The following is a 12,493-nucleotide window of genomic DNA, read 5'->3' as shown; positions in this document are numbered from 1 at the left end:
AGAGGGGGTGAAAAAAGAGCTGAGCAGCCCAATCTCCGCCAAAAACTCCAGAGTAGCATCGACATATCAACCAACCCTGCTCCCGGCTTTGCAGCCCGAGTTCCCCCCTCCCCTCTTCAGTGTCTCTCTCCAGCCCTTTTTCTCTCCCTTTGCCGGCTCGTTATTGGGTGGCTTGCATGGGCTGTGAGAGCTAGCGACAACGGCGAATGCATGGCTAATACATGTGCCATTGGGGGGCCACTCGTACCCAATGCCTTGGGCGCCGTGAAACTGGAATAAACTTGCTTGTGAAGCGTTGAGTGCATACCTTACCTGTACATACATGACATGGCATGACATGACATGACATGACATAGCATTACATCTCATACATACATGATGCCGCTCCTGTTAGGCGTCATGGGAGCCCATCCGGAGTGGGATTCACATGTACAAGTATGCAATGGAGACTGCCAACAGGGTCCCTTTTCTCTAGGTTTAGGACTCACTCACATCCCTTCGTCCATCGAGAGACATGGTGCCTGTGCCTCTGCCCAATGAGGCCATTGCGGGGGAATTCAAAGTCCCGCGGCGCTGGAAATTGCTTGTACTCGTACAGCTTAGCACGACTGTCTGTCTCATTCACAGTCTTCCCGCGAGGACGCGGCATGGACAAGGTCCCAACCGTCGGAACCGAGGCCGGGGTCTTGTATTGCCCGTCTCTCGATCCGAACAAGCTGAGCTGGATGGGTGATGGTAGGTAGTGCTAGGGAGACAGGCGAGCCGTGCCTAAAGCTAGACATGCGGTGGAGATTGTCCTGGGCCGGGATGTGCTTTATGCAATGATGTGCGTGATGCATTAATTCAATGTACAAAGTTGGGCGTATGATCTATGGTAAGTGAGCGGTTGAAATGGACGTTGCACAGGTTTGTCGTACCTAAGCAGAACATGTCATTGATTATATGGACTTAGATGGCCATGCACTGCTCTGGTTTCCATCTCTCAAACAGCTTGTATCCACTCACAGCTCGATCGATCGATCGATTCATCTGGGGAAAAACCACCACTGCTACTAATACACTAGATTGAAAGAATAAAGAGAGAAAGAAGAAAATTAAGAACATAGAATGACAAGCTCATGAGGCCGGCTTTGAAGAGGAATCCATTACTACCATACTGCTGCCGGAGATAGATGCTTGCGTGCTCCCATTCTCAAAATATCACCTTTGACGCTACGCTGAGTAGCCATGCCGCATCGCTCCAGCTTCCCTCGTCAGTCGTTGGAGGTGGCACAAAGTCTTCTGGGTCCAGGGGACCTTCGACGTGACGCTGAAGCCAAGCGCTCCGGTCGTCCTGTGATCGCGAGTTCGCCAGTGACTCGTCATACTCTGACTCCTCATCTGTCTCCTCCTCGTGCTCGTCCACCGAGAAGAGATTCCATCCCATGAAGCTCGTCATCCACCCGGCCTTGGCCCCCGTGCCTCGCCGCATCAGCCTCTTGACTGCAGCCTCGGCGTCCTCTACCGTGTCTCGCTCCAGCTCCTCTAACCTTTCGTCGAGGTCGATGAAATCGGGCCCGGCAAGCGACTCTTGGTTGGGGAAATATGAGCCGTCGTCGATGAGTCGCTCTACAGGCGTCATGAGTTGACTCCGGCTGCCGTGAATGCTGTGCGACCGGCTGTGTATTTTACTGCCAATGACAGAAATGGACATGTCATCGTCGGCTAGACTGCCACGCCTGCTTGTAAGTAGGCTCGTCATCTCTCTTTCCCGCGCCAGCTCGTCCTCAAATGCCACGTCTTCGATGCTTCGAATTCCCGTGAGGCTCGTCGAACTCTGCCGCGAGACAAGCCACGACTGGCCCTTGAATTCTCTCGCCTCAAAAGTCATCAATGCGCCTGTCCTCAGCAGCCAATCGCCGTCAGTCCCCTCGTCGTGTCGCCGGCGGGGCGTCGATGTGCCGGTCGCAGACTTTTTTGTTGCATGGGTGAGATGCGACGACGACTTGCTCTTGGTGATTGGGGCGCCCGAGGCGGACGGTGTTCGGTTCTGCGACCTCGATCGTGACCGAGGCTTGGTTGCGGAGCTAGCCAGCAGCCGAGGCGTGGTGGGAGCAGACTTGCCCTGCAGATATGAGGTGCTCGGTCGCGACAGAGGCACAGCGGCGTCGACAATGGCTTCGTCATCATCTATGGGAAGCTTCGTCGTCAGAGGAGCCAGCGAGAGATGGTTGACATTGGTGGAAGATCGATTCTTGCGGCGAACGCGCTCGGCGTGAGGAACATATGAGACGTCCATGGTGGAGTTTGACCGCCGAGTGACGGCTTGACGAGATGCTGGGAATCAAACGCTGCCAGCTGCGAGTGCTGCAGTCAATTCGTTATGCTCAGAGATTCAATAGCACATGTAAAGAGCAAGTGCCAATGAATTGCATTTGGTAGAGTGGACAACAAGGGAGTAGAGCAGAGCAAAGGGAGGAGAGGCGGAAGAAGACGGTTGATATGATTTAGCTTCCAACGGTTGCAGGACCAGAACTTGATTCCCGAGGTTGGAGGCTGCCCGCCTGTGATTCGCCCGAGTGCCGTCATCTGCCGCTGGAGGCCAATGGCAACAGCGCACTCTAGGCCGCTGATGACGCTGCAAAGGGCTGATTTACAGGCGGTGATGAAGCCGGGGGTTGCATTGGATGGATGCAGTGCATGCAGCATCAACGCCATGGAGCATTTGCCGACAGATTCCCGCATGCACTTGTCAATTCCTTCCTAAATCTGGTTTCTTGCTTCCGAGAGTCGACTACAGGATTACACTGATTATCTCATAGAGCATAATGCATCAATTCATGTACCAATAATGATAATAATGAAAGAGCGTAATTACTCCGCATGCACTGTGCTCAGTTCAGTGTTAAAAAACGTTAATCAACGTCGGCCCTTGCTAGCGCCGATCTGCCGCAAAAATTACGGCTTCAGGCTGCGAGTCATCGCTGTGCATCCAGCCTTGGCCTTGGTGGAGGAAAAAAAATATCCAAAATTATTTTTCTACGGCCAAACAAAAATAAATCCCAGAGCCTCAACATCCACGACGCTCGACTTCAAAAGGGCAATACAATACACCCTTGGAGCAGGGAACCAAACAAAACGACCATACGAGGCCAGTCACCCGATTTTCCCACCCGTTCCATCGATCAGCCCATCGACAAGGGCATTCGCTTTTCTCTCCCGCTCATGCGCTGAGCCCCTCCAAGCCGCCTCTTCACGATGCGCAACCTTCGCAACCTCCGATTCGGGAGATGGCGGCATCCCGACATCACCGCCGCCTGCTGGGATCCCGAGAATGACGAGATTGTGTGCACCATCGGGCCGACTGCCGAGAATCCGACGATTGAGCTGGTCAGATTGTCGGATGCTGATTCCATGTGCGTTTTTGCTGCTTCGTTTTGTGTTTTGCGACTGAGGCGGGGGCGGGGCACGATTTTCTTTTTTTCTTGCGGTTTCTCCCTATTCATGAGATTCCAACTCCACGGCTGTGTAGAACAAGGAGAAAGAATGCTGACATATAGGCTCTTAAAGAAACCGCCGCGTACTCACTCGATGGGATGCGCCCAGTCCCAACCCCGATCTCCTCGTCGACCGCATCGTCAATATCCACCACCTGAGTGGCAGTGGTACAACATGTCTCGTTCTCGAAGGCGGAGATATCATTACAGTTAGAGAGGATCTTTCGACCAGCCATGTTCACATTGAGATTATGGGATCTATTGATGCCGGAATTGCGGCTGCACGATGGTCCCCGGACGAGGAACTGCTTGCCGTGGTCACCAAGGCCGACACTGTTGTCCTCATGGGAGGCGCTTTCGACCCCGTTGCCGAAATCACCATGACAGAGGAGGATCTCAAGGCGTCAAAACACGTCTCTGTTGGATGGGGTAAAAAAGAAACACAGTTCCAGGGCCGCGGCGCAAAGGCCCTACGAGATCCCACGATACCTGAGAAAGTCGACCAGGGCCTTCCGAGCACCAACGAGGACGGGGCGGTATCCATTAGCTGGCGTGGAGACGGCGCGTTTGTGGCCATCAACTCGGTCCAAGAGGGCTTTCGACGAGTCATCAGGGTGTATTCACGTGAGGGAGAGCTCGACAGCGCTAGCGAGCCCGTCGATGGCTTTGAAGGTGCTCTGAGCTGGAGACCGTCCGGCAACCTCATTGCTGGTATTCAGCGCTTGACGGATCGAGTTGATGTTGTCTTTTTTGAGCGCAACGGCTTACGACATGGACAGTTCACTTTGCGATCGCCGAACGGGACGACTTTGGATACCAGTGACGCCCGCATCCGACTCGAGTGGAACTCAGATTCGACAGTCTTGGCAGTCATTCTCTCGGATACCATCCAGCTATGGACCATGGGCAACTACCACTGGTATCTCAAGCAAGAAATTGCCATGGAGCCAGGATTTACCTGCCTAGCGTGGCATTCAGAAAAAGCCCTCCGGTTTGCAGCAGCATCCGCCGGGAGCCTCATCCTGGCCGAGCAAATCTTCCACACGTCCCGGGGTTCATGCCGGCTGCCCAACGACAACGGCGTAGTTGCTGTCATCGATGGTGAGACTGTCAAGATTACTCCCTTTCGCACTGCCAACGTGCCTCCTCCTATGGCCCTGTTTGAGGTCAAGGCGGAATCCTCTGTTGTTGATGTAGCATTTGGACACCAAAACTCCTCATTCGCAGTCCTGCATCAGAAAGGCGTGGATCTTTACGAATTGCCTTTGAAGAACGGAAGGTCTACTAGGCCAGTGGAGAGGCTCAAGCTCCCCTTTGATACCCCTAATATGCCAGAGCACCACATGCCCCTAAGAATCTGCTGGGTGTCCGACAACAGCCTGCGTTGTATGGGCTACCAAGATGACCTGGGCCATCTGCAGCTGGTTGTATCTACTGGCGAAGGAAATTCTGCCGAGATTAGCATGCTGGACAGCAGCCTGACCCTGGCAGCCACCGCAACACGGGACGATGACTCTACCGTGGAAAGCTACGGCCAAGACCAGTCCGGCAAATTGTATAAGCTCTCTACTTCTGGCGACGACCTTCTTCCCATTCAATTCACGACACAGCTTCCATGGTTCGAAGTCAGCAAGCATGATGATGTTGAGATGGCTTTTGGTCTTTCAAGATCGGGCCACATCTTTGCAAACTCTAGACTGTTGGCCAAGAACTGCACTTCCTTCATTGTTACACCAAACCATCTCATCTTCACCACTAGCAACCACTTTGTCAAGTACGTGCACCTGGTGGCAGATGTCGAGGGTAAGTTTGAATTTCTGTGAGATATATAAAATGACTGGCAGCCTGCTAATTTGGTCTAGATTTGGAGGTTCCTGCCGATGATCCTGAAAAGGATGAGCGATGTCGCAGCGTGGAGCGTGGTTCTCGTCTAGTTACCGCAATGCCAACCAACATGAGCATCGTGCTCCAGATGCCACGAGGTAACCTGGAAACTATCTTCCCCAGAGCCATGGTAGTTGCTGGCATTAGAAGCCTCATTGAGGAAAAGAATTATGCTCGTGCCTTTTCATACTGTCGATCGCAGCGAGTCGATATGAACATTCTGTATGACCACAAGCCTGAGCAGTTCCTCTCATGTGTTGGACTCTTCTTGGACCAACTAAAGGAGGTTTCCTACATCGATCTCTTCCTCTCATCGCTCAGGTACGGATAGCCAAGGCTCTCTAATAAAAATGCTCTTTAGCACCAATCACTAACTTTGTTTCACAGGGAGGAAGATGTTACGCAGACCATGTATCAAGACACCAAGCGGACAAAAGCTCAGCCCTACGGTATCAACGCGGCCCCTGAAGCTCTGCCTTCACAAAAGCCTCACGGCTCCAAGGTCAATGCCATCTGTGACGCAGTTCTCAAGGCCCTTCAGTCTCACAAGGCGACTCATCTTCAAAACATCATCTCCGCTCACGTCTGCAAGGTCCCTCCTGCGATGGATGATGGACTGACGCTCGTCGCTGAACTCATGCAAGAAGATGAAAAGCTTGCAGAAAAGGCTGTGGAGCACATTTGCTTCCTGGTAGATGTCAACCGGGTGTATGAGAACGCCCTAGGCCTATACAATCTTGATCTTGCTTTGCTCGTTGCACAGCAGTCTCAGCGAGACCCGAGAGAATACCTCCCCTTCATTCAAAACCTCCATGTCCTTTCCGAGCTTCGTCGCAAGTTTGAGATTGACGACCATCTTGCCCGCCGACAAAAGGCCCTGACTCATCTTCAAGCTCTGGATGCGTTCGACGAGCTGTGTAATTACACTAGCAAGCACGACCTCTACCAAGATTCCCTAAAACTCTACCGATACGACCCACCGCGCTTAAAGACTCTGACCGAAATTTATGCCATCTATCTAGAGTCCAAGTCTCAATACCGGGAAGCTGGCCTGGCATATGAATCAATCAAGAACTATGCCAAAGCTACCAGCTGCTACCGCTCAGCCGGCGCCACATGCTGGCAAGAATGCCTCTTCACTGCCTACCAACAAGATCCCCCTCTCTCCGCAGACAACAAAGCCGAGCTTGCCACCGCCCTTGCAGATGCTCTCTGGGAGGCAAAGGACTTTTCCTCTGCCGCCACCATTCATCTCGATTACCTTGCTTCGCTCGAGATGGCTGTCAAGTGTCTCTGCCGCGGCTACCATTTCGCTGAAGCCATCCGTCTTGTCATTCAGAACTCACGTCCTGACCTTCTTGAGTCTGCCATTGACGTCGGGCTCGCTGAGGCTCTTGGTCGAACTACGGAGTTTTTGGCCGACTGCAAAGCTCAGCTCCGCGCACAGGTCCCTCGCGTTGCTGAACTAAGACTCAAGGCTGCTGAAGACCCTCTTGCGTTCTACGAGGGCGAGCGTGCTGGTGGGATGGACATCCCTGATGATGTCTCCATCGCAGCAAGTTCGCGCGTAAGCACTTCGGCGAGTTTGTTCACGCGATATACTGGCAAGGCAGGCAGTGTTGGTACCGCCGGCACGGGCGTCAGCAGAGCTACCAGCAAGAACCGAAGGCGAGAGGAGAAGAAGCGTGCTCGAGGGCGAAAGGGCACTGTTTACGAGGAGGAGTATCTTGTCAACAGCGTGCGACGACTGGTCGAGCGTGTGGAGGCGTCCAAGTCCGAGGTGGAGAGGCTGGTGTTTGCTCTCGTGAGAAGAGGTATGGCGGAGCGTGCTCGCGCGGCGGAGACGCTCATGGCAGATGTCACGGAGGCGTGTGAGGCTTCTGTGAGGGAAGTATTTGCCGTGTCGGCGGAGCAGCAGCAGCAACAACAGCAGGATCAACAACAGGCTGCTGCTGTGAATGAGTGGAAAGCTACGGGTGGCGAGGGCGTGTTCCAGGAGTGGATGCAAGAGCAGGGCAAGAAGATGGAGCCGCCGGTGATATCAGGGATGAAGAAACTAGCATTGTTGGGATGATTCGGAGTTGTCTTTTTTTTTCTTTATTTTCAATGTATGGATTTTCAAAGGGAATTTCGAGTAAATTTACTCTTCTTCGATAAAAGAAGGAGGTCTATCTGATGTTTGCCATTCAACGGCTCAATTCTCATAAATTACTTCTTGGAAACATTACTTGCTCTACGACCACATCAAAAATTACATATCTTGAACAATGGATCCAGTCTTGCGTATATATTCTTGATTAAAATACCTCCTACACTAATCAATCTCTAAAAATCAACACCCTCCACCATATCTCGACATAAACAGGGGGCAACTCCCAATCTTCCAATCTACAACAAAACCTATCAACGAAAAAAAATCCAACCTACATGCAACACAAAAGACTAAAAAACAATAAAACCAACTGATATAATAATAAATAAACAAAGATATAGATAAAAAAGCAGAATCCGTCATTCGCCTCCGCTATGAATTCAATCACAAGCTAATTAGTCAATCAGTCCATCCATCAATGAAAATCCTCCTCCCTTCTTCCACCAAAAAAAAGTAACACATATACTTTCTTTACCATCAGTCTCATACAAAAAAAAAAGGTGAAATAAACAGGATAGACCAGACCAGCCCGATCAACAGTAGCGAAGTATAATCTAAAGACGGAATATGTAGCAACATACTCCCACAGAAAAAAAAGGAGACGTCATGATAATGACAGATATCTTTGTCCAATCATCCAACTGGATTCCCTCATATCAATCAACATTAACAAGAAAAGAAAAAAAAGGGGGATCGAGGAAAGGGGTAAGAGCCGGAGAGTGGTGAACTTGAAAAGAAGGGCGACGTTCAAGTTGTTCATGTACAAAGCCACTCAGGTGGTCGAAAGGAAAATTTGCTCCAGCAAAAAGAGAGTATACAACCCCTTTCCCTTCCTCTGTTTATCGCAAGGTTTCGTAACAACGTCTCATTACGATTCGTTGGCTGCCGTGGCGGCATCCGTCTTCTTGGGCGAACCAGGTTGGCTTCCATTGCCGCCCTCGTTGGTTTCCTCCTCTGCAACCTCTTCTCCTTCCTCTTCGCCCTCCTCCTCTTCCTCCTCCTCCTCTTCTTCTTCTTCCTCTTCGTCGTCCCCAGCAACATAGCCGTTCATCCGCTCCCAAACCTCACGTCGAATCTTCTCGTCTTTGGCAATTCGGGCGCGCTCAACTTCTTCGAAACCTCCAGACTTCTTCAGCTTGCCTTCAGCAACAAAGGCGTGAATCTCGCGATGAAGTGCATTGTCGTTACGGTTCTTCAACTCCTTCTGTCGGAGTTTCTCGGCGCGCTCGATTGCCTCTAGACGGTCCTGGTGATTAGGTTGTAGAGCTCGAACTTCGCCCAGCATATCCTCCTTGGCAGCGTTCTGGTTGAGACTGTTGCCAAGGTTGTTCAAGCCTTTGGAAAAAGTACGGGCAGTACTAGCACTGTGACCCGTTCCACTGTCCTTCATCTGCTCCTTTGTAGCCTGCTCAACGAGCGTAAAGGTCTCTGATGCCTTCTCCAAGTCGTCGCGCAGATCGATAAGCAGCTCCTCCATAATGCGCAGCTCATCACGACCTTGGCAGACGTCTTCAAGCTCCTTCTCCCAAATCTTGGTCCAGATTGGCTTCTCCTTGTGCATGTAGTCTTCCATTGCCTTCAGCTCCTTGGAAAGATTTGTAACATCCTTAGCAACGCCTTCAAGTTGTCGAGGTAGCGGTCGGACACCACGGTGCACAACATCCTTTCGCAAATCTTCTATCAAATCTTGGAGATCGTCAACCTTGGCGACCAATCGGTCGGAGTCGGCGTTAAGTTGTTTCCGGCCGTTGGAAACATAGGCGTAACCGGCATCTCCGTCCATGCTAGGGATCGCGGCCTTGGCAGCCACAGACTTGACATTGGCGGCCTTGGTGCGAAGAGTGGACATGGAAGTCTGGATCTCAGACTGGAAAGTTGAGTAGGTTTGTCGGAGAACAGCGAGGTCGCGCCGCAGACTTTGTATTTCTCCCATCTGGCCACTGTCGAGCTTTCGGCCGGCTCCCAAGAGCGTCTTTGTTCCGTCCGTAGCTGGTAAGGGCATCTGTTGGGCCTGCTCCAAGACGATCTGGGCCATCTCCTTGGCCGCCTCCTGTTGACGATCCGACACCCGCTGGAGAGTGACGGCTTGGTCATCAACATTCTGCTTCACCTCTCGAACAATCTTAGTGAGCGCAAACATGCCCTCATCAATGTGCCGTTTAACTTCATCCAGCGGCTCCACGTTGAGCACCAAAACAGTTCGGTCCTTGATGTCGCTTAGATCTTCCAGCTCGTGTCGCACACCGGACACAGGATCCTGGATATAGATCTCTGGTAGATCAGTCCCGTTTTGCTGGGTGTTCCATGAAAACTTCTCGATGAATGCCAGCTGTAGGCGCCCAATAGAAAGTTCGTCGCGACCTTCGGGCAGAACAATCTTCTTAACCTTTGACTTGTACTGGAGGAAGAGTGTCAGGTCCTTCGTCGGCGTCGGCGGGGGCGAAACCTGGAAGTAGGGCTCGTTTGGCTTTGACTCGGCGGGATGAGAAGTTGATGTAGGGGCATCGTCTAGCTTGGTTTTCTGTTCCTTCTTGGATCCCGGGCGTGGGGCTTCAGTCATGAAAGGATTGGAATCGTTCAAAGGGCCGGAAAGAGTCGCGCTGGGGGCATACTTGTCATCTGGAGTTTGCACAGATGGGCTTTCGACAACAACTGATGGCTGGTGAGGCAAGGCCTCCTCTTCTACCCGAGTAGGTACTCGAATAGGAGAGTTGTCGAAGGTGGAGCCGGCCTTGATCTGGGATGCGGTCCGACTGTGTCGAACGGATTCGCGCGACTGGACGGCGCGTAGAGATTCTCTCGCTTCTTTCCTTCCTCTGTTCGGCGTCGGCCCAGTCTGTGAGGGCAGCATAGGGACGACATTTCCGGATCCACCAAGATGCTTTGAAATCTGGTACTGAGAATATCTTCGGGACGCTCTTCTCTCCAAATCACCACCCTTTTGCAGCGCCGCCAGGGCACTCGATGTCTTATCCGGTGGTGGCGGAGGCGGCGGTGGAAAAGCGTCGATGTTGAGTTCTGGTGCCGGTGGCCCTGCGGGCAGAGACGAGTCGTCTGTCGGGTAGGGCGGTACAACGGGAATGCTCTGCATGGTGGTGCTTGAAGCAGACGACACCTCTGAAGCGACCGAACCCCTAGATTGGTCTCGATCAGCGTTGAAGCGCCGCGTGGGCGATGATCCACCATTCTGCTGCGGACCCGATCCTGGTCGATGTGAACTCGATCGGTGGCTGTCCATGTCTTCCAGCATATTGGTCAAACCGCTTCCACTTCCGACGGTGCTGACGCTGGTGGTTCTCTCTGGTACAGCGGAGCCATCCCTATCACGCCCTTGCTTCTGGCGCAATCTCTGCTGTTTCCGTTTCAAACCGTGGAGCAGGTTGATGATGATATCTCGAATCCTAGGTAGATATTTCTCCAAGCTCTCGGCGCTCGCTTCTTGGCTCAGGCAGGCCTCGAGAATGCTTCGCAGTAGATCGGGGACGTTACCGAGGTCGGAGGTGTCGACGTTGATGGCCGTAAAGGCCCGGCAAGCCATGTTGAACTCATAGCCTAATCGCACATAGACGTCGGAGACTTGCGCATCCGTTGCTTGGCCGCGCGACCACTGTGTCAGCGTCTCAAGCAGCTGCTTGGTGGCTACAAGGAGGTGAGTGACGCTCTTTTCGATTTGCGATAAGGGCATGTTGGAGCCGCTTCCCGATCCGGATGAACCCTGCACACACGGTCAGCTCGAGTCGCGCCGCTGGATTTGCGCAGCGCAGGCGCCAGAAACAGGACAAACCAGGGATGACATACCTCGCGAGTTGTTCTTCTTGAACCGCTGCTGGACGGAGCGGATCTGATGGAAACGTTGGATGCCCGCTGGGGGTTGCCGGGCGGGATGCCAGGAGAGATGGCTCGCACCGAAACGTTGGGTGGAGGCCCAGGATCCATCGCGCCTGGGGATCGCCGCTGCGAATACGCCCTCTGGGCTGCAGAAGCTTGCGGCTGCATCGTTGTGCTTCTTATATCTCCTTTCTAATCTGCTTCTTGGCTTTTTTGGGCCCTTCCAAAGGTAGGATAGCGTTGTGGTTTCTTGTCAGATCGGCTTCCCCCTGATATTCGCTCGACGGGCCGTTGATCGCGGGAGCCAAACGGGTGGCTGGCTAGCGGGTCGAAGAAAGCGTCGTGTGGCGGATTTGAGAGCGAACGAACGAGCAATGATATATGCTCGACGGGACGTAGAATAAGTCGATCGTTGGGCGTTGAGGTGTTTCGTCCAAGCAATTTATAGACACAGACAGCGACAGTCAAGTGCGACAACGAACAAGCGTCACATCATCCAACGAGCGGCAGACGGCAGAAGCAAAGAGGCCGTATTCGGGATGCGCACACACAGAGTCGGCGCCAGGAGCGAAAGGCCAGATGTGGCGATGGCTGAACTGCGGAAGACGGGACTCTGAGAGTCAGAGACTGAGAGGTAACCCTAAAGACGACAACAGAAGACAAGCAGAAGAAAAGGAATGGCGCTGAGAGAGGCTGGTTTGTGTGCCGGGTTCGTATGTTGAGCGAAGAGAGCGAGAGGGGGTCTGTGTGTGGTAAGCGCAAGTCCGTTCGTCCACCTGAACTGCACGTGCCATGTACCTTTACCTCTGCCAGTCTACGGTTAAGGTACAACCCGGAGAAGCTTCGGGTCCGATGGATGGAGGCTCATAAAAGGCTCCGTTTGCGTTGAGGAGAGAGAATACGAAGTACCGCTGATTTAAGAATAAAAAGGTGTCTCAGACAAGGTTCCAGAGGTCAAGGGTTCGTTATCTCTGTTCCGCAGAGCGAAAAGAAACAGTGCAGTGGACTACAGTAGGTGTTGAGATAGGGAAGCTTGTAGTGAGTTTCTCCCGGAGATGGAGATGAAACGAGATGAGATGGAAGCGTTGAGAGACTCCTCAGCTGTGACGGAGGGAAGAGGCCACATAAAACGCACACATACCACGTAAATTTT

The 12,493-nt window shown here is 52.6% G+C and overlaps 3 protein-coding genes across 3 annotated transcripts; 1 reads left to right on the top strand and 2 right to left on the bottom strand.

The window, feature by feature from the left end:
* Positions 1–1,192: 1,192 nt before the first annotated feature.
* On the bottom strand, positions 1,193–2,278 carry T069G_08299 (uncharacterized protein; the record flags this gene model as incomplete). The annotated part of the gene is made up of 1 exon (XM_056175509.1): positions 1,193–2,278. One exon carries the CDS (start codon positions 2,276–2,278, stop codon positions 1,193–1,195), a length of 1,086 nt encoding a protein of 361 aa, XP_056026458.1.
* Positions 2,279–3,237: 959 nt separating this feature from the next.
* T069G_08298 (IKI3 family domain-containing protein) lies at positions 3,238–7,434 on the top strand (the record flags this gene model as incomplete). The annotated part of the gene is made up of 4 exons (XM_056175508.1): positions 3,238–3,395; positions 3,550–5,279; positions 5,339–5,681; positions 5,748–7,434. The coding sequence occupies 4 exons, from the start codon at positions 3,238–3,240 to the stop codon at positions 7,432–7,434; spliced, it is 3,918 nt and encodes a 1,305-aa protein (XP_056026457.1).
* A 946-nt stretch (positions 7,435–8,380) lies between these two features.
* T069G_08297 (actin interacting protein 3 domain-containing protein) lies at positions 8,381–11,508 on the bottom strand (the record flags this gene model as incomplete). Its single annotated transcript, XM_056175507.1, has 3 exons — positions 8,381–9,562; positions 9,623–11,227; positions 11,311–11,508. The coding sequence occupies 3 exons, from the start codon at positions 11,506–11,508 to the stop codon at positions 8,381–8,383; spliced, it is 2,985 nt and encodes a 994-aa protein (XP_056026456.1).
* Positions 11,509–12,493: the final 985 nt, after the last annotated feature.

Source organism: Trichoderma breve, chromosome 5 (assembly GCF_028502605.1).
Source record: "Trichoderma breve strain T069 chromosome 5, whole genome shotgun sequence".
NCBI lineage: Eukaryota > Fungi > Ascomycota > Sordariomycetes > Hypocreales > Hypocreaceae > Trichoderma > Trichoderma breve.
This window is presented reverse-complemented; position numbering and strand designations above follow the sequence as displayed.